We start from the raw sequence: 25737 nt of genomic DNA, 5'->3' as shown, positions 1-25737 counted from the left end.
TAATTTAACATTTCTGCGACTTTTACAGCAGGCCTATAAATATTTTAATGAAGGACGATCCCTAATTATTGCTAATTGCATCATTGGTGATTCCTTTTTTTGTCTAAAAACCATGCTACAGCATTTAGTAATAATCAGTACAGGTATAGACATAAAGGCTTCGTTGTTGCTTTTAGTCTGAATTAATGCAGACACCTATTTTTACATGTATAATGTGATGCTGATCTCCGCATGAATTTTACTGCAACCCAAATATTTCTGTTATTACCACTTTATTTCACTGACTATTTCGGACAATTAGAGACAGCGTTTATCTTTTCTTTTAAAAGGTACCCAAAAACAGATATCTTATTACATCAGAAATTGGCATGACCATAGATTTGCCTGTGAGCAGATAGTGTCCTTATGGAGATAGAGGTTAACGATAACTAAGTCCAGCACATACAAAAGTTCCCTTAGGACAATCTTCTTTCTCCAAGGATTCAGAATTATCTGACTACCTGGATCAAGGTCAGTTTTAATTAAAATTCACATGGTTATATAAGGAGGCTGAGGCTGCAAACTGCAGATGTTCCAGATAGGACCTAGATGAGGGGAATGATGGTACTTTATATAAATGCAATGAAATATTAGCAGAAAATAATTATAAATGAAACATTAGCAACATAAATATGTGTTGATATTAGTTTATAGATCCAACTGAATAGCAGTTCTTCTTAATTGGAGTTTAGAGCCTCAAATATATAAACACTGGGCCATAGAACACCTTTTATTACAGATAAAGGTAAATTAAGTGATTTTGCAATTTTACAATTAACCATTCTTTGTTCAGCATCCTTTTTATCCATAGATAGAAAAGCTTTTACCTAGATGGCTTGTCTGGATTTCCTATAGGCCCATGAAAGTGAAGAAAACATTTTTCTTTTCAGAGGCATTGATTAAAGAATGCTGGTAAAATCACAACCTGAAGAACAGACAAGGTCAAGATCTTGACAGTATTTTTCACCGGCACAGAAGAACTTTTCTTTTCTCCAGACAGTGAAGAGCTACTACAAAGACTCGACTATCTCTCAGAACTCTGAATTTGTTTAAAGGGCCGGTGCTTGTGGAGATATAGAGCATATCACCTACAGCTTATTGAATTGTATTTGCCGTCATAGTACAATCTTTAACCTTCATGCTGAGTACTGAAATAAGTGTAGTCTTGACACCAGTGCAGCTTTTTTTTTTGTCATTATTAAGATAACAAATAGAAACATTTCTCTTGTTCAAATTGGTACTTTCCAAGACAACACAGTTTAATAGAATTTCAAGAACAGTCAAAAAGGAATAATATATTATAGTGCTCACTTAATTAGGGTGTTGGAAATTATATGACTAACACCTTCCAATAAAACAACTTCATATTTCACCGTGAGCATCATCACCATCACAGCCTCAACAGAGGATTGGTCTCGCCACCATGTCATCTTATTGATAAATCACTTTGAGAGGTGAAGGATTTGAATGATAGCTCAAAGGGGCTCAGCCTTCCTTATAGCACATTTTATTTTCTCTCCTCTCACCCCCCACATAGCTCACTATCACTGTCTAAGTTGTATTGTATTTCAGATTTATAAACTTTCTTTTGCATGGATTGTAAAGCATCAGCTACTTTACTGTACACACATAAGAGAAACTGGATTTTTTATTATCAGTGTTACAATTGCCATATTTTTCATACAATCCTGAGTCATTGATTTATTTATTTATAATAATTTATCATTACGGTTCTCAAGTTAAACATTGTTGTCGGCACACTTGTACCAAACTACTGTAGTGTTTTAACTTTAAAGATCATGAGTTGCTCACTCATCACCACACTTAAATAAATGAAAATCTTGAACTATATTTACTTTAGATTTCATGAATACTCCTATTCACGATGAATAGAAGTATTCATCAACAACAGCTCATATGATTCTTAGCCGTAGGTGCTCTATCAATAGCTGATATGAGCTAGCTCTTAAATAACAAGTACCATGGCAATGAAGGTATAAATGAATGCTACCATTTAGATCATAACATCCTATCTGCTTCGTTCTTCTCATCTGCCTGGGTGAATTATACTTTTTTTATTCTTCTGACTCATTCTTCTAGGATGATGACTCTAGTCAATATTGAACATATATGGTACTGTATGTACTGCACTAAAAATGCATTCATACATAAATGTAATATTGGATTTTGAGACTATAATCACATGAAATGCAGCCATAGAATCCACCATTTTCATACATCTGACCTCATCTTAATGGCATTGGCAAAGCTTTGAGAGAGAAGTGTCATTGGCCAATTTGCCTTGTTAAATCCCCCCAGAGATGAATATGTGGGGCCTGACAATGGGAACTAAGTCTGTGTGGTGATTCCACTCAATCAGTGGTGCACTGACAATCTGTCTTGACAATCCGGGAAAAGAGGAAATATGACACAAATGTTCTCATAAATCTATTTAGTATAAGGCATAGCCAAGGGCAAAGTACTTTGGAGCCTGTGAGAGAGAAAATGGAGAATGAGAGAAGAAAAAAGAAAAGATGAACTCTGAGGATATTAATACCGCTGTGAATATATCTATTATCCACATTGATTTCAAGGCACTGCAGCATAATAAAGCAGTGCCCATTTTCCATTTAAAACTTCTAGCAATACTTGGCTCTGTTTTACGTAGACTAAATGCCTTTCTGGATGGGGTGGAACACAGAAGGGATCGTTTGTCTTTTGCTTTCATTTGGAGTTGCAGGGAACCATTGGGTTAAGAACGTACAGTATTCCCTCATGCCTGTCTGTGGAGCCTACTGCAAAACCTTGAGGGACAATGGACGTAACTTAAGCTAAACACTCACAAGTTGCTGCAGTGTATGGAGAAATGTTTGCATTTTGGTAAAGACATGTTTGTCTTTGACAGATGATTTCATGCAAAGTTGATACTTTACATGCAAACAGCTGCTGTTGTTTTTTCAACAGCTGACGTGTGTTGACAATTTAAAAATGAATAGATTACGGTTCGCATGGGTGTTGCTCAGTTTTACTTGCTAACTTTGTTTTGGTTTAGTGTTGACTCGGTATCGTCTGTGTTTTTGTGTGAATGTGAGGGTGAATGATTGTCCTGTCCCGGGACAGGCTGCAGTATACTGTAGCTAATGGATGGAATAGGATAGAATAGAGGAAGAGGTTGTCACACTAGTTATAATATAACCACTGTTTTAATAACTTTATTAAGTATAGGATTTTTTATTTCTTTACTATAGTGTTAGTACAGTAAAATATACATTGTTGTATTTATAATACATTAGTATGATATACAGGCAAATGTGTTTAATGACATAAATGTTTGCGCACAATTCAACATGTATGACAATAAATACATGCACAATGATAAGTTAACTGTGCAAATCCTGCCTGCTTGACAACAATTATCAAAGTGTCAGCTTCTTGCTAGAAAACCTCCCTCATTTTCTGTTTGATAGGCTAATACATGGAAATATGTTATACACACACACACTGTTATTTTTTTATAGCTTTCTAATCAACAAAATATGAAGATCAAAAATGTAGTCTCCATGGCAACATATTATATATTGTACCTTCATTGTGAAAAAGAAAGGGAGGGCTGATCATCTGAAAGCTTCGCTGTGCAGTGTTAACTGTTGTGTTAATGTAAGTGTGGATATGGAAGTTAAAATGAAATGATATATTTATATATTTCATTCTGTTTTTATTTTTATCTTTTCTTTCTTTTAGTAACTTTAAGTTTAATTATTAAAAAAAAAGTAACAATTCATAGCAAACATTTAACACTGTGGAGATTAGGTTTCAGGTATTTTCTTTGTAACACTACTGATGAGGGATTCTTCAATCACAGGGGGCAGTGACTCCTCTGAAGAGGTGACCTGTAATTACAACCATGTCACCCAACCTTTACTAGTGTTATCTTTGGTTTGTTATTGTGCAACAACAAGCTGTTTGTCATCAGTGAAGTTGGCAGCTTCTTTTTAATTTCATCAGTGATGCTGCTCTATTGTTGGCTCTCTGAATGAGTGGCTTTCCCTACTGGTGTGATATGCATCTGCTTCACAAATATTCTTAGTGAGTAAAATGTCCCCTCGTAGATTTGTAGTCAAACCTCCCCAGTCTCCTTTAGAAGTAACTGAATGACAATCTGATTTAGCTGCATATTAATATTTTCAATATGAATTCCATTTGCCGTTTAATCATAGCAGTTAATGGCGTGTGGTTTGATGTTCATAAATGTGCAGCATTTTAAGTTTATTGCAATTGATAAAGTAGAAAATTGAAAGTAGGTGAGTTTATAAAAAAAAATAAATAAAAATTATTCTCTTTTTATCTTTTGTTGCCAACGTACTTTGTGTAATATCTGCTACTGTTTTACAAATGAGAGCACAGGCTTTGGTTAGCGGCAACAGGATCATGCCATTGAGATGCTTCTAGCAGTAATAAGGCTGGTCATGACTCTGGGACTTATAAGATGAACAAAGTTCACCTAAATCCACATCTTGGTGGGAATTCACCCACCAGCCCAGAACACACACCACACAAAACAGTAGAGTGGCTTTTTCTCTGTACAGCATGTACTTGAGAGACCCAGCCAAAGCATGGATTTATACCCCTTTCAAAATCTGGGGAGAGGCCTGGAGATTGCTGCTCATTCATGCTTCCCATCTAATCTGACTGAGATAAAGAGGGTCTCCTAAGGAGAAGGAGGGAAAAACTCAAAATCCAGGTGGCAGGAGTTGGAAGAGTCATGCAGTACCTAACATAGCTTGAAGCTGTAGTCTAGTTACAATTCTCCTGTAACAAACCTGTCCCATTCTAGGAGCAATCTAGATTTGCCAAGCCAATCACACAGTTTCACTAGTATACAATATAAGTTTTTAGTGTTTAAAGTTTATAACCTTGCTTTACTGTTTTTTCCCTTCAAGTTACACATATTTCTGGCTATCACAGTGTTGGTCATAAAATGTTGGAGTGCATGCTTTCAATGATTTTGTTCTTCCTGTACTAGGACCGCACCATTTCATTTACCATTTGGTTTCTGTTTTAGTACATAAGCGCCAAGTGTACTCTCCTCTGAAGCTTTGTGTGTTTGAGAACTCATTATTTATTCATCAAAGGAATTTGGCAAAAGGTAGTTGTATTATTGAAGGCGTATCGTAACACACCAACAATGACAGCGTGAGAGTCCTGAGACCCAAATTTCCAGATCATTTATATTTTGTGCACTGCTGTACATGCAAGTTTAGTGATACATGGTATATATTTTTTTTAAGTTGTGGCTAAGAAATAAGAAATAGAGTAAGTGCTTAAAGACACAAAGTGTACCATTCTTCTTATTATTATTATTTGTATATACAGTACTCGTCAATTCAGTCAATTATTGTTCCAAAAACACTTCTGTTTTCCAGTTTAACATCGAGTGCACACTGTCATTAGTCAGTTTAACACTGTCATCGTGGCTAGAGATGGAAATCATTGCCTCGCTGGTTGTTTAAGGTATACTCATCGCTGAATCCTGAAATTGATAGGACAGGATCAGCGAGGAGCAGTGTAAATGGGCAGTCTGTCATGAAGAATATTAGGAAGAGGAAACAGACCTGTCTGACTCCTCCAGGTCGGGATGAGTGATGAGCTCTAGAGAGTTTTCTCTTTTTTTCTTCTTAACTCACTTCATGGCGGGTGACTAGTTCATTGTTAGGACCAGAACAAGTATTCTTTCCCTTTGATTTTTTTTCTCTCTGTCCATCTCTTTTTACCCTCCCATCTCTGTTTTCTTAAATCACAACTTTGGCCAGCCCGTATGAATGTAGACAGAGATAGACACGTGCAGTGAGGCCAGCAGCCCTGCTTAGCATCAGGCTCCAGTCCGTGACAGCAGATTTCAATGAGAGCTGACAATAGGGCCAGGAATGAGAATAATGCTGTTTGCCAGCCTAGAAATTCAGCCTGTCACAGTAGACCATTTCCCATGCTGGGATTGTTCAATAAGCTGAGGTGAACAAGGAAGCTCAGTTTCAAATATAACTCTGTTTTTCTTCACTAACTCATAACTAGAACCAATCTATTCCTGCAGATTTAACTTACTGTAGTATTTTCAAAAATTACCAGTAAATGGTTATCAAACTAGCCCTTCTATCAGTTTACATGATTAGCTTGACTAAAGAAAAGAACAGCAACTCGTATGTGCCCAGTCATGTTTAATGACATATACACCGCTGTTATTGAAGTCAGCAGAAGCAAATCCCAAGGCACCAACTAGACAGTATTATTTTGCAGTAGAGAGAATGTCACCTGGTGCACTAGGAGCACAGAATGGTTTGCATTTAGAGTCATTACCAGTGACTGGTCCTGTCTCCTTTACCATGCTGCCAGGTGGTTGCAAAAGCATGACTCAGACACCACAGGATTTTTGGGGGAAGATCAGTTTGAGTACAGGGGTGAAAGAAGAAAACATGCTATGTGGTGTAAGAAACCTCTTGCAATGTACAACAGCTTTCTAGCAACAGACAGGTTGAATTTTTGTCAAATGCATCCCTCACTGCTGATTGTTTTAAAGGCCGGTCAAACAAATTAATTAGAAATTTCAATTTTACAAAAAATAAACTTAGTAGAGAGGACTACGGCTTTGTTCAAATAGTTTGATTTTGAGACTGTACATGTTCAACTATTGTGATGAGCACTTTTGCAGCTTTGAACATTCCCGTGGTACAGCAGGCCCAGTGGGATGTCTTTTCCGACTGTCACTCTGAAGCTGATCATGTACTGAATGCATGAAATTATTAACATGGTGGAGCAACTTCCCGTTACACTGTGTGACAGGTGGCTACCATGGCACTGTATTTCTCAGGGATCTGTACCTCCAATGATGGGCTTCACACGTCATCACAATGCTTGACATCAGCATTTGCTCAAGACATTATCACAAAACCTAGTTTATAGTATGCACTGTCCATACATAAATGCATGCAACACAGTGCTTTTGACCTGCCATACAGTTGTTCAGTGACAGAACTGCTGTATTCTTGAACTGCAGCAGTCACTGACAACACATTTTACTACATTAGAGGACTTTGAAGTTGTTTTCATGGGAAAACGTGATAGAATGGCGGTCAGGCAATTTTGATTAGTAAGATAATGATGAGAATTGATATACAAATGAGCAGGAAATTGAGTTTTCTCTGAGGTGATACCTGCCCCCTCCAGATAAGACACTGTTGAAGCATTACAATAACAAGTGTAGGGATTTGTAATATTGGCTCACTGAAAGAGTGTAATCTACAGTACAATATGCCCACCGTGTTCTGGATTTATGTTGTGTGCCTGAAAATGTGGTTGCCACATAGGTTTCACATTTGTGTTAGCGCTTGTATAGCTACTTTACACATATAGAAGTGGAAATTTTTATTTTATAATCTTCAAATGAAGTATTTAGTTTTGTCTAAATTCATAAATGTATTATTATTATTATTATTATTATAGAGGTCATGTTATACATTTTTAGAAGACATGTTGAAATAGAGTAAGAATTGTCTAAGCACTATGTTTGTGAGACGTAAAAATACTTCAACCACTTTCTGTGTGATCCTTTTCCTTAAGAGTAAAAACTCAATGCGTTTGTCTCATAGGCAGAAATGTGCTTTAAAGGTCTCTGCAAGATTAGGCACAGTGTGTCAGTGTTCTGCTGTTCTTGTGCATATGGGTATTATCCCCATACACTGTTACTCTAACACAAGCAGGATCTTGTGCGTAACTAATTGCTATTAGACGTCTTCGCTATGTATAAACAAATAGCTAAGCTGATTTCAAATCTCATTTTCCTATTGTAGGTTTTTCGTCTGGTATTAGTGGAGAAATTGGCACAGACCTTTCTCGTGGCTGTACTTGTTATATAAAACTTTGATTAAGTTAGCAGAACACAACAGAACAGACGTTCAGAGCTCTTATCTATTGTTCCAATCATATTTCTGTTCATCTCTATTGTTACATGCACACAAATCACACCATGTCATGGAGAAAATGCACGTCATGCCAGACAGGCAATTTACCCAGAAGGGCAACAGATCATTTACCGACTAGGTGGTCATTGCGATAAAGAGCCTCTGTTTTTCTGTCCATTCCTTCCCACACACTCTGCTTCTATTGACCACTGTTTGAGAAAACGTGTCTGTGGCTCAAATGGAGTTATAAGAATCTTGGCAGTTTTCGCCAGCCCCTGCGTGTCAGTGGGGATTGATTTTTGGATACTAAATTGGTCATTTTTATCATGGGCTGTCATCAATATATAATTCAAACACATGGCCTGAAGCAAGCATTGCAACGCTGCTCACTGGAGTTTTACTAGGCCCAGGGGAGTAGGCTCCCGTGTGCCCCTTTTAGTTAATGCATGTCACTATGTGTGGAGATTCCACCATTACATGTAATTTATACTTCCCAAAGGAACAAAGGCATAGCACTATATTGGCATTCATTGCCTGCACTGAAACCTATACAGGTTCTTTCAGGATCTGCCAAGGCCGTGCTGACCTGTATCTAACATGTGAATCTTTCAGGTGTTCATTTGCATCATGCCACACTCGTTTCATTCTCTTTTCATTAAAGAAAACTGTGCACTGGTCAGTTTCAAAGTAATACGGTCATGTTGTGAATTAGTTCAAGTATTAGTTAAAGTATTTTACCTACTGTAGTTTCGTGCTGTCGCTTTCAGGCTTTTGGGGTGATCTGACTCATTGTTCTCTGGGAGTTTAGTAAGAATGATGCAATGATTCACAATGCTTTGGTAATGGTAACTCACCCCTGTTGTTCTTACTGTAGCTTTTGTGTGTTTATGGACACAAGGTGAAAACATGTACCTTTAGTATATACACAACCAAAATCCACCTTCACATCAAAAACCAAAACATTGCGATTGTTTGCTTTTGTGATAGAAATCATAGTGATCTTATCTAATTTTGTCTTCAAGCTTTAAGGAATGGATTTAATATAGCATCCAGCCCCTTATTTACAAAATAAATCTAACAGGTCCTGACTGTGACCTTTTTCTTACATGTCAATGATTTGCATTTTCTGATGTCTTTTTTTTCTCCTCTGTGATATGGACTCACTATTAGATCCATATTCAAATATTATTGAAATCAGTTGCACCACATTTGCATATGCAATTGAGGATTTGAAGCCATGTCGCCTGCATACTGATCAGAGGGACAACCTTCACTGCAGAGAGGGTTGATATTGCAAATAAATGGGAGAGGGTATTAATAATTGTCATGAAATGGGTATCGGGTATTGTGCACCAACATAACAGAGTGTATTCTTCCCATGTAATGAATAGTGTATCATTCTCAATGCCTTTACTTTCAGCTCAGGAAATTATTATGCTGTCTTCAAATAGAGAGGCTCGGTCATGGTGTCTTTTTAAAACAAAATTACCCACAAGATGGCAGCTTGTTCACACCCTACAAACCTTGATATTTTGTGGTCAGAAAAACAAACAAAAAGGGAAAAAGGACTAAAACTAAATTACACATAATGCTTTTTTACTTAAAGTTGTAGAGTACCTACCAATTGTCCTCTGAATGTGAAATTATGTGATAAGACAGCACTATTGTAGTCATTAAAAAAGTGCTATAGCCAACATGTGCATTACATTTCAGGTGCTATTCAACAAGAACTTGTTACAAGATGTCTAATATCCTTCACCCGAATTTAAATCTATTCATCTTCTGTCAGTAATCTTCTACATGAACAAACAACTTTTTGAAGTTTGGTTAAAGTTAGCAGGAAACATCATTAAACTAACAAAGTGAGGTACTGGGTGCAGTGTTTCGAAGCAAGTTTTTCTTGTTACCAGTTATTTTCTTGCCAATTAATTTCTCTTTCAAAATCTAGAATAGTATGTTTGTTTTTCAAACTATTTCTCAGATAAAGCTTCATGATCTATGCTTCTCATTTATGTTTCTGAATTGATTGTATTAATTACTATGACATTTGTTGATATTGTATTGATTGATAGTATTGATAATTACAAATGTTCCACTGCTGTGGCCGGAATTACAAACCAAGAAAAATATGTTTTCCAGTTTGATAGTCAACCACAATTCAGGTGTCTTGGTGTCCCTAGTTTTCCTCTTCTTTGCCTTGACATGGCATACCAGCTGAGACCTGCTCTTTACAGAAAGGTCTGTTTTTATTCCACCAACTGAAGCAGAGGTAAGGAGGGACAGAATCGATTGTTGCGGGCCAAATTGAACCTGTGTCGAGCTGCAGGCAGCCACGAGATAAAGCCTCTGACGCTGTCTGCTGTGTTTATCATCAGGTGGCCTTTTCTGTGTGTGCTATGCTGCGATTTTGATGTGTTAAGTCATAATAGAGGAGCCACCATTCTTTGGAGGGGCTGCCAATAAAATCGCAGACAGAGGGGATTATGTTTCATGTCAGCCCATTATTGTTTCCAGCTTCCCCTGTACCCTTTTTTCACCTGGAGAGGCATCTGCTTCAATTTTGCCGCCTTCTATTTTCCTGTACCTTGGTCCTGTTTTTTTCTTTGGTTAATATTCAGAAGAACAAGATTTGAATGTAATGATATTTCATTGGTTTGCAAAGTATTTCATAGTGGGCCTGTGCCAAGAGGAATGCTATTCTCACTCATGCCATCATTTTGTTTGGTTGATAGAAAACAGAATTTAAATATAACAGCATTGGACTTTTTCCACCCCACCAAATTCTGTAGAATCCGTGTTCTTTTTACCATTGACTTGAAACACAGGTGGTTTCGAGTTACAGGTAATCGCCACCATACAGTTAACCAGATCAAATGTGCCACACAGCTATCACAAGTCACTTGTTCACTGGAATTATATCCAACACATTGATTAACTTGCACTAAAATAATACATTTTACTTACAGCAAGCAGCTGTCAGTCTATTTTTGACCAGTTCTCTCAGATAAAAAGATGTGTTCTGCAAATTGTGTATGTAGACTGCCAGTTAGATACACTCACATACAGTAGATATGCCTTAGTCATCTGGCAGTGCTGAAGACACAGCAGCAAGGTAGGTTTATTGCTACTCAGTATGTCCCCTGCCAAACCTTCTCCTATCACCAACAGAGATAATTTAACCACTGTGAGTGTGCTTCTGTGAGTGAAAAACCTTGGCAGCGAATGCTCACACACAGTGTTTGGTCTGCCTTGGACTTGAATATGCCCCAGCAGCAGAGTCTATCTGACCCCTGAGTCTTAAGAATCTCTCTGTTTTTCTTTTTTTTTAAGGATGGACGGTCCTACCAGGACCTCATGTTGTGAGCCACCACATACTCAGTGGTATGCTAGCTCTGATATACAAGTTGTTGTCTAGGATGACCACTTAAATACTGTGCTTCTGTTGCCAAAGAAGGTTGGCAATAGCCCTGTAGCTAATCAGGCAGACCATTAGCAGGAAATGACAATGACTCCAGTAATTTTATGTGCTCTTTTAAAGCTTCCTTCTTTGATGAAGGCAATGATAATCCCCTCCTTACACCCTTGGGCTATATTTCTAAGTTGACTTTATCGAGACAAGGCAGCATAGATATCTAGAATTATTTTTTTTGATGCTAGCTGTTCCTTGGTCCACTGCAGTTAGATAGACATTCCTGTTTTTATAAAGAAAAAAGGTACCCAAAGCTTAACTTGCCACTTTTCTTCCCTATATGCTAACAGGAAAATAGTAAGTTCTGGGACTCGCTTCTTCCAGCTGCAACCCTATTCACTGTGTCTGCATTTAACTGTCTAGGTATGAAGCAGGATTTACATGTCTTCAGTTGGGCCCCTGGTTGGTCGGGTCTTGTGTTATCCGCATATTTTCCATACTTTCCGTGTATCATAAGTAAAATTGTGGCAATGTTGTGACGATGTTCCACACCTACAAGCTTCTATCATAGTCTTGGTTATGTTATCTCATCATCCTCTTGATGTAAAGACAGGCATTTAATACTTATTACTCTACTCTTACTCTTACTACAATAAGTACCTGTCCTTAAATTACACTCTAGAAAGTCTATGCAGTTACTGAAATTATTTTGTTAGAATTCCCCCCCAAGATTAAGTTTAGCAAACATGTTCCTTGTACTTTGAAGGTTTTCTTTAGTTCTTTTTTATATATATTTTTTTTTTCTTGGTGACCTATATTCATGGAGTAGTACAGCACATTTAGGGCAATGACAGCTTTCAGCAAAGCCTAAAGCTGTTGGTTATTACAATTGGCTGATTGGCTGCAAGCTGCAAACCTCCCTAAGTAATGGCTAAATGGGAACACACAATGAAGCTGCCTTGGGCTATAACAGCACAAACACCCCAACACTGTATGTCTTTTGCAGTTCTAGTTCCCTAATATTTTTGCCAGAAGCCCTTTTGCACTTAGCACCTGAAATATTTTTCACTTAACTGCCTACAACCAGATGACTTGTCTTTTCTCTTTTTCAGTTTTATTTATTTATTTAAATTTTTTGTAACCCCAACCCCACCAGAAAGTATTTACTTTTTAGCCTCTCAAGATATAGTTTTGTAGTTTGAGTCAAAATAGGGTAAATATATTTTGAATATATACCCTTGAACATTTTCACCACTTATTATTTATTTATTTAATTATTTTTAATTGTGGTCAATTTAATTCAGCTTTTTTGAGAAGAATTTGAAAAAGAAATTCTCAAAGAAAAGAAGGACTACAGCACACATGTAAATCTGAGAAAAACTGAGTGACTGTGCAAGAAGACAACTGGTGATGAGACCACCAAGACTGTGACTATCGACTGTGTCGATTGAAATCAGAGAGGCGGTGTACCTACAGTACAGCAACTGTTCCCTGCCCTCACAAATCATCACATCTATCCTGAGCAAAGGACATTCTGCCAGTTGACTTCAGAGTTTCCCACCTGAACCTTCTTGGTTCAGTTTGTGTAGTTGCTCTGTTGCTCTAGGCAGATTTAGACATGTGCCATATTCCTTCAGTTTCTTAATGATGGATTTTATTGTACCCCAGCAGCAGGATGGCTGACCTGATGAAACTGCTTGGAGAGCTCTTTCGTCTTCATGGTGTAGTTTTAGGCCAGGATACTGATCCTGAGGCCTTGACTCTTACTTAAGACCATTTCTGTCAAACATCAGCAAACTGTTTTCAGACTTACAACTTCATTGAGCTCATTTTGGTATATTAAAAAAAGGGGAAAAAGCCATTACAGGCAACACATGCAGACATGTAAGGCGGCAAAACAATGAAACTGGAACGCTTAGCAAACCTTGGCAAATTCAGTGCACTCTATCTCTGACAATATGAGTCAGTCAATGATGTGATCTTAACTTTCTTTTTAACAGCACACCACGAGTATCCAGAAAAAAAGAAAACCCTATAAAATTAAACAAGAAAATCACCCTGTTAATTCATCTCCCAGCTTGAAAGTCTCATTACACTGCTGATGACTTTAAGGATTGCCTGAGGTGGAAAGGAGCTGCATTTATGGCTCGGCACTCATGCGTACAGAGTCTCCTTGTCTCATGTCGATAGAAAACATGAAGCACACCCCAGCCAAGTGAATACATGCCTATTTAAATTCTTCATCATTGTACACTTAAAAATATATTTCTAAAGAGATGTTATGTCATGTGAATTTTTTATAGGGTGGCTGCTAAATCAAGATATATACAGTATGGTTGGTGGAAGAATTGATCTGACCTTTCTCGTCATGCAAGGGATATGAATCTTTCCTCATTCACTTTAATAGTGTGATATAGGGACATGGGAAACCCTAATTTAAGCAGTTACATGTAGGTCACAGCACAGCTACAAGCAGAAGTGGAACAAGTATATGTAACCTAGATGACTTCTATATCGCATTTTAGAACCATCTAGGTATATGTTTTAGCATGTAGTTGTTTGGATTGTACTTATATATTTATAACAAAATACAAAACACAATTATTGAGCTGCTAATGTAACAATCACAAAAGACTATTCATAGAATTGGGGTTAAGTTATTGGAATTAGTACCATATTTTTCCAGATATTGTGAGAATTATTTATCAGTTAGACAACTCTCTGACAGCCGTGCATGTAAAGTTGTGTTTGCATCACAACATCACAGGTTGACTTGTGTTGATTGGTGAGGAAGCTGCTCGATCCTGCCTGTGTAGTAACTCTAAATATCTTTCTGGATTCTTGCAGTGAGTAAACACAAGAAGTTACACGAAATGAGTCAAAATTTCACGTTTGACACTTAAAACATTGCATTTTCAAACACAGCCTGGTTGCAGATGTCATAGGCACACAGATCCACTGTCAAATGATTGATTTCCAGAAATGCACTAGAACACTCGCAAAGGCTGTGTGTAAACACTGACATGCACTCTCATTGGAAAATATGAGTGGAATATATATTTTTTTAAGTTTATTCAAAGAACACAAATGTTATTCTGCAAAACAATGTTTATTATCATAATTTGTGTTAACTGTAGGGTTAGTATGTTTATTATTTAATACTCTATCTAGTTCGCTGCCTTGAATACACACATATAGCTTGCAAACTTTAGGGTGATGGTTCTAACACACCTTTGCTGCATTTAGATTGAGGACTGTGCCTCTAACTAAATAATTCAAAACACATTCCCTTTTCTACTGCCAAATACCTTGTACCCAGTTCCACATCTTCCAGTCAGTGAGCCTATTTAATATATTCAGTTATCTTCCCATCCATTGCACTGCTTCTGTAGTTAGGAAACCACTATAACCAGTCATCTGCAATGGAAGATAAAAACCAATATGTTGACCTACCATCTGACAGATGTCTCTTCAGTATGACTGCTCAGCTTAAAACCAGTCAAGAATATCCTGGCTGCCTTTTCTCCTCTAGTGAGTACATAATTTTCATCCAAATCTCATCAATAATCAGGGATAGTAACGGCAGCAATAGGCATGATTGCCAGAGTTCACAGAGCAATATTTGGGAAATGTTAAGGATTGCTCTCTCCATGGATGGGTGGTGTAAATAAAACTGTTATTAAAGGCTGACATTGCTCATTGTGGAACCACTGGACTAGTGTGGGAAGCATGGAGTGAGGTAGTCATATCATAAATCTATTTTTTTTTTTTTAGATGTAATGAAGGTCTGAACGTTTTCTTGAAAACAAAGAAACAGAAAACAACTTGATCAACAACATTACAACAGCCTGTGTCAGCTCTTTAAAGTATCATGATGTTGGTGTTTAAACTTTCAGCACTGCAGTACTTTTCCTATCAGGCCTTTTGTGAGTTCCTGACACCCAGCAGCACTGGAAACTTTTTTTTTGCTGTTTCTGCATGAATGTGTCCTAAACTGTTAACAGATTTCCACATAAATCCTAAAAATAGACAAACCAGTTAGACAAAGAGTTAAGAATGATGCAATCTAACATATTTGTTTGGAAAATGATGAGCGTGTGCCTTCAGTAACTGTTGTGACCCCCATTTCACTATTACATTCAATTTAAAAGGAAAATTCAATGTTTCCAGCCACTTTTGATCAGCTCTGACGTAAAGACATTTTAACCTCTTCGGCCTTGCTAAACAGCTTCACCTCAGGTATGCTGTTCGGCTTCCTGGGATAAAGCCTGCTCCAGATGCTTCCTGAGCATTTCTACAGGATTATGGTCAAGACTCTGACTCCATTATTTTAATACCTTTGTTAGCTGGACAGAGTATGAGTAACATTACTGTTTTTGTTTTTTTTCAATTGAGCTTCTGTTATATAGTTTTAGGAAATCTGGTCATGTTTGATTTTTATTCAGAGATAGAGAAAGAAGTTCATAAACATTTAAATGCCACTGTATATTGTACAAAGGGATGTTTTTCACAGCATAGGAAACACTCTTATACACTTTTTGCAGAAAGTTAGATGAGAACATCAGTACCACTTTCACAACTGTGAGGCAGTATAAAGCTGGAGCCAGTACAAGAGTAGCATAAAGATTGGAAATGGTTGAGTATAGAGGGCTGGGTTTTCTGGCCAAAGGTAAAATGATTACAGCACCTCTAAAGCATATTTTTATGTATTCTATATTTGTAAAAAAAAAAAAAAAAAGTTGAGTTGTATCAAGTACCAAGGTGTCGTTCCTTTATGTTCATCTACATCAGAACAAATAAATAAATGAATAATAAAATAGAAGTTTATCAACCATGTGGATAAACCTACAACAAAACCTATTTTAGAGCAAAATAAAGAAAAAAAAATGTTTCACCCAGATATGAGTGACACAGTGTGATGATTTTTTTATATGCATCAAAGTAAAACTATGCAGTACTTTACCATGCAGGTTTTATTAGAATCACATGTGGTGATTAAGGAGGCAAATATCTCTACATTTATTCAACAACAAAAGGAAGAGAGGGAGGAAAAACACAGTGATTGAGTCATCATCCACCCTCACACTCTTCTCGTGAGTCATGCAACACCACACATGTGCAGACGGTTAAGCATTAGTAAAACTAATTTCTGAAATATGCTCAGTAGTACAAGTGATAATATGCACAGACATATTTCACCAAATGAAGTAGGCAGAGGCGTTTACCTCCCTGAATTTAGGATTAATCCTAAGAATTAAGATCTATGAGATCTCGGTGCTTAATTAAGCACATGGTCAAAAGTTACATTTCCACAGTATACATTACTACACTCTACTTCTACTGTGATAAATAGTAATCAACCTTAATACCTAGTGTGCCCATTTAAATATATATTTTATTGTTATTAGAAGCATTAATGAATTACTTCCTTAAACCTTATAGCATTAGTTTCAGGAAGTGAAGTAATTCTGTGAAGCCATTTTCTGTACATGTCTTTATAGCAGACTACCATGTGCTGTTCATGGTCTCTTGAAGCACTTTCATTACTTATTTCTATCATCACTAGAAAAAATGATGCTTAACAAACCACCCCATTTTTGATTTAGTTGAAACAAATGCAATTTAAAACAAGCAATTTGTATCTATCAAGCTGAGGGAAGGCTATCTTATTTAGGAACTGTATAGGAATCGTCTATCTCACCAGTTTCTACTGAAAAAAAAAAAAAAAAGTCTTGATTAATTGTCTTTAGTAAGATTTGTATAAATGTGCACATGGTAAATTCTCTCTGTCTCATGACACTGTCTCTCACAGAGGGAGCTCTTGAGCTACAAATGTGAACATAGAAAGTCAAATGAGGGGAAAGAGAGAACGAGGGAAAAAAAAAAGAACAAAGACTGAGTAAGATGCAGCATGAGGGAGAAAAAGGAAAAGGATTTGGAATATGTTCGGAAGTGAATATGTAACAAAGTGAAAATATAAAAGGATGAAAACAATCAAGACACTTACTGTACCTCAGAACCAGTTGACCTTGATGCCATTCTTAATAAAAATTCACCCTCAGTGCCTTTCTGCTACCTGTGACATTTGTGAGTTTCTGAGTATTAAATGTTCCATACCTGGTAAATGTAAAAATAATAATAATAATAATAAGTTTAGTAAATAAAAGAATAGCAGTCATTTGTATTATATACATACAAAACATAAAGTAGTAGGTCTTTAAGCCCAGTATGAAATATTCCCTGCAGGTCAGGTGTTCCTACTATACTGAAGTACATGTATATACATAATGGTTTGTGCATATACTTGAGCTCAGTATATCATACTGCATAGAGTGTCCACTCCTGAATCTGACCACCAGAGTTCAAGCACCTCTCAACTTTTCATTCTGTAGAGAAATGTAACTGAAAGGAATCAGGGTCACAATGAATTACTGCACACTGCTTCTAATCATTATTGCACCTCTATTAACAGCATGTGTTTGAGCCCTATACGTCTCATGTTCATTTTTCAAGCTGTGTTTCAGATCCTCGAGTGCTAAATTAATCACATTTGTTGCATCTTGTGCACTTTTTATTAGTTACGGTTTTCTTTTTGGATGTTGTGAATTGTGTGTGGCACACTTTTTAAAGGCACTTCCTGTACTTCTTAACCTACTGACTCTCCCAAGCCTCACAATATGGTTTCTTTCTCGACAAATGCCTACTATGTGAAACCAGGATGCATTAAATTGAACACGGGTCAATGTTAAGAAAGCTGCAGGTTGTTTCCTGAACTTGTAAATGATATAAATAACTGCACACTAAGCCACCATAATTTAAACATGACCAACTTGATATGACATCACTTAACTCTTCTTTTTTACTACACCTGTCTTTATTAACCTTGTACATAAAATTAGCCTTGACACAAATCTCAGTTACACTTCTGTTGCATTGAGATTATATTTTGGGGCTTTTATTTTTGAATGTAGTCTGTTTAACCCAAATTTACATTAGATTGAATACTCAATCATTTCAATTTAGGAATAGTACAGTGGTTGCGGGGTAATGTAATTTTGAATCATTTTACATTGCTCAATCCTGTAAAGTCATCATGTAAAGTGTACGTGTGCATGTGTGCGTGCGCGGCTTACACCCTGCTAATGGCTGTTTGCTGCTACTGCATAATAATACATTAACAGCCTGGATTTTGTGTTTGTTTCATTTAGTAAGTGCTTTCATAGTGCTAAATTATAAAACAGTTGTTTCCAATATTTAGCACAAATGCTGTGAGACTTAATCATAGATCATAATCATTTTACCTCAGCATAATTATTTCTCCCTTCCTTAGCTTAGAGCTTGTTTCTTTCTTTTTTTTACTCTTCCCTTTTTTTCCTTTCTCAGGTTGGTCAAATAAGTCAAGTGATCATTTTGCCTCCCTTGGATCTAGAAATGTCAAATGAAGTATGTCCCTCAGAGGTGTCAGGTGAAATAGCCTTAGCTGTGTGATAAGGTGCAACTTTGAAGTTGTGAATGAGGTTAGAGGCATGATTCAACCTCTGTAGGCTATTATGACTGCCACACCTCCATCACTGAGCATCTGCCCTGTCTACTACATCACACAAGTCATGTCCTTACATTGCCTCCAGTGTTCCCTTGTGAATGCAGTCAGGCTTTGGGTATTTAACACCGCAGGTTGGCAGTTTACCTGTAACCACATGTTGAAATTGCATCCACTTTTTCTTTACCCTATCGATAAAAATATATGTCTGGAAGACTGTAGGCATTAGGAGAAAGTAGGATCTTATTAAACAAATGCAGTTTTATCAGTCATTTACTGTAGGCACTGAAGAGTCATTATCCAACTTTAATTAATTAGTTGTTGTATTAGCATGTGTGACTTTCACTAAGCTAACAGACTATCTGTTAATTCAGCTTGATGAGGTTTCAACGACACAGCCAGTAAGACATGGGCACATGTAAACATACATGACAACTGACCACCAATACTCCTCAGGTTATGGTCACTCATCTCCTATTGTAGCTTTTAATGCACTGTAATGTTTTGCCTTTTTGCAGCCATTTACTAATATCACCCAAAATAATGTTTCCCCGCTCTTTATGTTAAACAAGAACATGTAACAATGTGTATTGACAAAGAGAGATGACCATCTTCAAGCAAGTGCAGGATAAGCATTTAGGTGGTTGATTGTGAGGAGAGAGGAGGTAACTGCTGTGCCCCTGTGAGTTCCTTATTGTTTTTATTGCACAGGGCAGAGACTCACATATAGCACCAGCACATCACCCTGACTTATTTCCTCAGCACTTCCCGGGGAATTGTCATCACCTCAGGTCAATGTCTAAACTTTCCCATGCATCAAAATATATTGTAATTGACTCCATTTGTAATTCCTCCAGAGATCTGGCACTGGGCTATAGCTCTGATGGCTGCCAAAAGCAATAAAGTCTCGTAGACATGACCCCCATTGTAAACAAGGCCTCCTTTCAGAGTGCAAGGTACAGTAAAGTGTAGTTTTTCGGTGTCTGGCTGCACTTCTGCTCTTTGGCTCAAGTCCATACCTCCAGTTAAATTCTGTAATTTTAAATCTATGTAATTATCATGTCATGTTTTATTCTTCTATTATATGCTAAATAATATGATATAATACAGCGCTCTGTGGAGCTAATAATTAATGTCGGAGTCATTAATATAATTGTGCGTGTGAAAGTAATACATGTACTTTGTGGTATAACAAAATAAAATATAAAGACACACTTTTAACCCTTAGGAGTCTATGGTCACATGATCACATCATAAGCTATACTCGCTTTTAACCATGCATAACCAACACAGCCCCCTTGGATCTACATAGCTGACATTCACTTCATGTCGTTGTTTCCGTTTTCTCTGCCGTTATCTCAACATTAATCTCTGTCGCTGTGGCTTCTGTTTATGTTGTGCAAAGACAGAAGTTCAGGAAGAAGAAATTCCGTTTGCTTAGGGATGATTAGGTTCTAGTGGGTACCCCCCCGTGTACAACCTTTTAAATCCTGCACAAGGAGGTGTGTGAACAATGACACAGCCAATACTGTCTTTATCTACTCGTACACGTTGGCAAATAACAAGTTTACCCCTGGCCTAACTGTAATAAAAAGACTCGCTGGGATTATTGTTGCAGTAGGCGTTTGCAGATGAAGTCTACATACTGTGCATTTCTGCCTTATGGTTGTGTGTATGTGCATGTTTGTGTTTGCGTGCTCTAATCAGACAAGTAGTCTTTCGTAATGATAATAGTTCTATTACATACAGTACAGGGTTTATAAAAAAAATCAAATTAAAAGAGGAAATGGAGCAAAAGTAAAGAGGATTTATGTTTTTACTGTATGTGTGAGCAATTAGTACAACACTGATGGGAAATACTTGTGATTGTCTATGCATCGTGCATATTTGGGGGGGTGTAATAATCTAGATGCCATGTGTGTTTCATTATTTATAATTAGTCAAATTAATTATTTACCAAAGATAAGTAACTTGATTTTTTTCACAACACTAAAAATCTAAATAAGCTGAGTGAATCTCTGCTCTGCAACTGAAAGCTGTGCCATGATGTTCACAGTCAGCGCTGTGCCACAAGGTTTCCTTCGTCTCTTTTGTTTATGCTGTCCATTAAATATCCTCATTTGCCACTTTCTCCTGCCTGTTGTTTTAACATCACATGATCCGAGGTAATCAGAAAGAACAATGTGACTGCTTTGTCACAGCAGCAATATCACTTTCACTCCAGCAACTGGAGCTGCTTTGATTCCCGCTGAAAGGGGAACACATACAGTTGTGTTTATCCTTTTGTCTTTTTCTTGTGCTGTACTCTAGCCTGCCTCCCACTTCATCTCTGATTCACGTTCAGGTCCCACTGACAGCCAAATGAAAAAAATAAATATATAAAATACGACATACGATTTTTTATTAGTTAAAAGTTAAATTCTTTATCATGGTAAATTGTGAGGATTTGTAATAACTGCTCTCAATCAGACATTAGATCCATCATTGTCTTCATATCATCCTCTTGATCAATAGCCAATTTTACCTTGATTTGATGACTCTGCCCTTCAACAGACATTATGCGAATTGGGTCATATGTAAAGTCCCCTCAAGGTCAGCTTCTCTTTTCATGCATATGCAAAGAGGTTGTGAGAGGAGATTTGATAAGAAGACAACAACCTAGGGTAACTTTGATTACGTTGTCTGGGTTAAACATTTTAACATCTTGGATGATGTTTTAACTATGAATCAAGTGCTAATATTATCATAGCCACATCTCTTTTAGCCGGTCACTGATGTATATATAGAGAAATTATATATGGAATGCCTTAAAAAAATAAGGAATTATTCAATATATATTCAACGTCTGACCGTTAACGTTTGTTTCTTTCCTTTTATTTGGTCGCTGCTGTTGGACAACAGTTAAGTGGCTCAAGAGCTTTGACTTTAAATTATGTGTACATGTCCTCATTGTGCGCATTGTAATCAACAGTGAATGGAGTCATTATGGCCTAAATTCCCAGTGATAAATCTAGTTACTAATGACTGAACCTGTCACTGTTCTCTTTAAACACTAATGGCCCATTCATGTGGAACATGAACTTCTCAGGTGATCCCTACAGTGTGTATTGTGCTTCACAGTATACAGCAAGAGCGTTTCTACTGGTTCTTTTGTATGACTCTCCTCTGCATGTCTTTCTTTCTCTCTTTATCTCTCTTTCTGCACACCCTCAAACATACTTACTTGGCTTAGGTGATGAATGCATTTATGAACGACCTTCTCCTTTGGTTTTATGTTGCATTTGTCTTTGTTTTCACAAGTGTGTAGATTATTTAAAACTTGATCTTTTATGCTACGTTGGCAGCAATGTTGAAAATAAATCTCAATTTCCTTTGTAACCTTTGGCGGCATCGCAAGAGCACTGGATGAAAGATTGGTATTATTTGTCTATAAATCAGAATGAAAATTGCCCCCTTCTACAAATGACTGAATATAAAGTTGACATCTTCACATTATAGCGGTTGATTTGGTATTGTGAGCTACACGGTATTTTTCCCTGGCAGTTTATTTGAGAGAAACGTGGCAATGCTTAATGAAATACTTTTTGTCTGTCCTTTGTTCATGGAAATGAGTAATGCATCAAGGGCCAGTATTACTAAGCTCATATCACTAACTGAAGGATGTTGACCACAGAGGAGTTTTTCATGCTGTCAGTTATTCACACAAGTTAACTTCTTGTCTTTCAAATGGCTTTGGTCTTTCTTGTACTCTTTCATGTCCCCCGTGCATCATTCAACCTATGCAGTCATATCTTAGCTTGACAAGAGCACAACAAACTACAGAATACATCAAGCATGTTAAAGAAATGACATGTTTATTTCTTGTGTAACAAGTTACCTGAGAAGAAACCTTGAGGCTTTTTTTTTACTGTGTCACAAAAAGACACTAGCAGACCTTGCTGACAGTAGTCATTAGAATAATTTTACATGTTTCAGAAATCCTCTGTCTGGCAAGACAGAATATACAACCCTCTCTAGCCCCTCTGTTTTTCCACTGATCCACTTGAAATGTGTTTTCAGAAGACACCAACGTTGCCATGTTTCTCCCCTGAAAATAGCAGCACTATTTTTATGGTCATTTTACTAATGATATCCCAAAAGAATCTGTGCTAGATTCTGTAGACGTTAGATTATTAGAGCAAAGAGAGGTAGTGATATTAATATACATCATTTTCTAACGAGAAAAAAAAACAACAGAAAGTTGTCTATAGCATCAAAATATACTGAAAATAATAAGTTTGTTCAGAACGAAGATGGAAACACCATAAAGGCTTAAGCCACCACATTTGTGTGTGCCAGTTTGTCTCAGCGATAAGCAATTCCCATGTAAATAATAGTCCGTATTGTAGTGGCTTCACTCTGATCCTCTAAATAGCTCCCTTAAAACGCCATTGCAGTTAGTGTGAGCCATTGTTTCTTGGCACTATGGTTACTATGATCAGTGTTAGAGCCAAATTATAACCCAATAGCATCATTCATGCTACAAGCAACTATCATAAGCCACCGTGAATGACAAAGACCAACGACAGGCTTGATACACTCATGTATGCTTAAGTGTCTCTTCTCGTGCATCCATCTGCCCACCTCCCATGCAGTTTCTTCTTCCTTTTCTCCATTTGTGGGGCTGATATCCTCGTGAAAAAGCATGTGGATCTCAGAGGCCCTATCAGTGGGGAAACAGGCTATGTGATAGTGTGGTTTTCTCACTGTCATCCCCAGGAGTCAGTTCTGTGAGAATTGATGAGGACGGAGTGTGAATCTCCCAGTCACTGGATCTGTCCAGCCAGCCAGCCGGCTGCAGACTCTAATAATGACAGTGACCTTACCCCTTACTTTTATTGTATTGCTTCCAGACTGATCTCAGCCGGCAGTTTGTGTGTGTGTGCATGCGCGTGTCTGTGTTTTCTCGTAGGAATGCACTTTGGATACCTTTGTACTTGTGTTGAAGGCTGTTTCAGTGTGCTGGAGGAGGATGTGATTCACCATCTATAGTCATCCAATCTTATTGTCAGAAAATGAGAAAAAGGGCAAATCTAAACTATGGAAGTGATGTAGAGCAAGACAAGATTGACCCTTATGTCACAAAGGCCTCACCTGGTGATAGCTTGTCCGTTTCCTTACTCCTTGCTCCTTCAGCTCTTCAACTACAAGTAAGCTCATCTAGTAGATGGACTAAAGTCACGCATGTGTCATTGTGCGAGCTAATAAAGGTCAATTAATAAAGCATTTGCTTGTTTGAAGGAAATTACATTTCTAGCTGCAAAGTAGTAACCAGTAGCAGGCACTGTCTATACAAAGTGCAAATTTCTGTGTGCTGATGATTGGCCAAAGGTAAGACATTCATCAGCGTATGTCAATAACATGTTTGATTGAGATACAAATACCAATAGTATCAAGATTTATCTTCAAAGGAAGTAAGACATGTTTTTGTGACTGACTATATTTAGTGACTTTCAATAAGACTAAACCCTTAACAGCAACCTCAACATGGTACCGCATCAATGATCCTGTCCCATCTGATCCCAGAATATGCTGCTTGCTGTTTGAAGTCTCCACTTGAAAGACCTGATCTGAATACTGTGGATTCCACAGCAACTCTGCAAACAGTGATTACAGACTGATTAATGAGCCACTGTAGACACACACACTGTACACCCACATTTACACATGCTGGTTTTCTAGGCCATACACAAATTGATTATGCAGGAGTCAGTGTGTCACAGCAGAGACAGTCAAACTCAGTCATAGCGGGTTTTTAGAGATCTGTGGTGTTTTACCCTTTTAATAAACCCAGCGTGAGTGTGATTAGTACTAATCAAAAATGTTTTGTCTTTTTTTTGTTGCACTTATTCTACAGTGTCTGCTGAGATCTTAAAGAGCAGTCTGACCACCATGGAACGCCAGATTCAGAGGCTTGAGAACGACATTGAGAACTTCCCGAAAACAGATGACAAAAAAGATAAGTTTGTGGAAAGAATGTCGATATCCTTTTCATCGTGGTCATATTCACCCCTTTCCTATGTTTACTGACTTACCTTTGCTTAACAATTGAATTCTGCTGTGTTAAAACACTTTATGTACCATTTTGTAAACGACATTGCCAATTGTGTGCGCTGTTTTGTTCTGCCTGGCAATGGTAGGAAGTTTAAGTCACTTGGTGTGATAGGTGGCACCCAAGGGAACTTAGGGAATGGATCTGGCTGCCTTACTGTGAGATGTTGATCCGATCTCTCTCTTCACTTCTCCCCTGCTCCCAAGAGTGAAATAATGCCTGTGGCTATTTTTACTGCACTCTGCCACCGCTGCCTGTCCCCTGGGGGACTCTAATAGGGGCTCTAGCCCCTCACACCAACTTATCACCTATCCCTGATTTCATCTCTTGACCAGCCACGAGCCTCTCCACACAACCATTCGGGCTCGCTCTCTCGTGGCACCTTTCCTGTTTCGATAACGGAGTGTTTCACTTAAAGCCAAGCATCTCTGGTCCCAAATTGAATTAGCCATGTCTCTGCACTTTCTTGAATGTCCTTTCTGCAAGGTCCTGATTGTATATGTTTGATCAATGGTGGATATCAATTCTGTTGTCAATATTGTGAAGCCAAGGTGCCATTGAGAGACGAGAAAATAACAACAAAAACTAAAAAAACAGTAAAGCGGTAAGCAGTTTCTTTGTTATTTGTTTCTGGCATGATTAGAAAAGAAAGTATGAGTAATTTAACAAGTGAGTATGTGTTTCAAGGTGTCTACATATAACCTGA

At 37.5% G+C, this 25737-nt stretch overlaps 1 protein-coding gene across 5 annotated transcripts in view; it reads left to right on the top strand.

Moving 5' to 3' along the window:
- The window catches only part of diaph2 (diaphanous-related formin 2), a 326327-nt gene that overhangs the window by 207692 nt on the left and 92898 nt on the right, over positions 1 to 25737 (top strand). For all 5 annotated transcript variants that reach the window (XM_026357343.1, XM_026357342.1, XM_026357344.1 and 2 more), the window contains one exon: positions 24837 to 24961. In XM_026357343.1, coding sequence (XP_026213128.1) covers positions 24837 to 24961 — 125 coding nt within the window. The remainder of the gene's footprint in view (positions 1 to 24836; positions 24962 to 25737) is intronic.

This window comes from Anabas testudineus, chromosome 10 (assembly GCF_900324465.2).
Source record: "Anabas testudineus chromosome 10, fAnaTes1.2, whole genome shotgun sequence".
Lineage (NCBI taxonomy): Eukaryota > Metazoa > Chordata > Actinopteri > Anabantiformes > Anabantidae > Anabas > Anabas testudineus.
The sequence above is the reverse complement of the archived record's forward strand: the minus strand, read 5'-3'. Positions and strand labels throughout refer to the sequence as shown.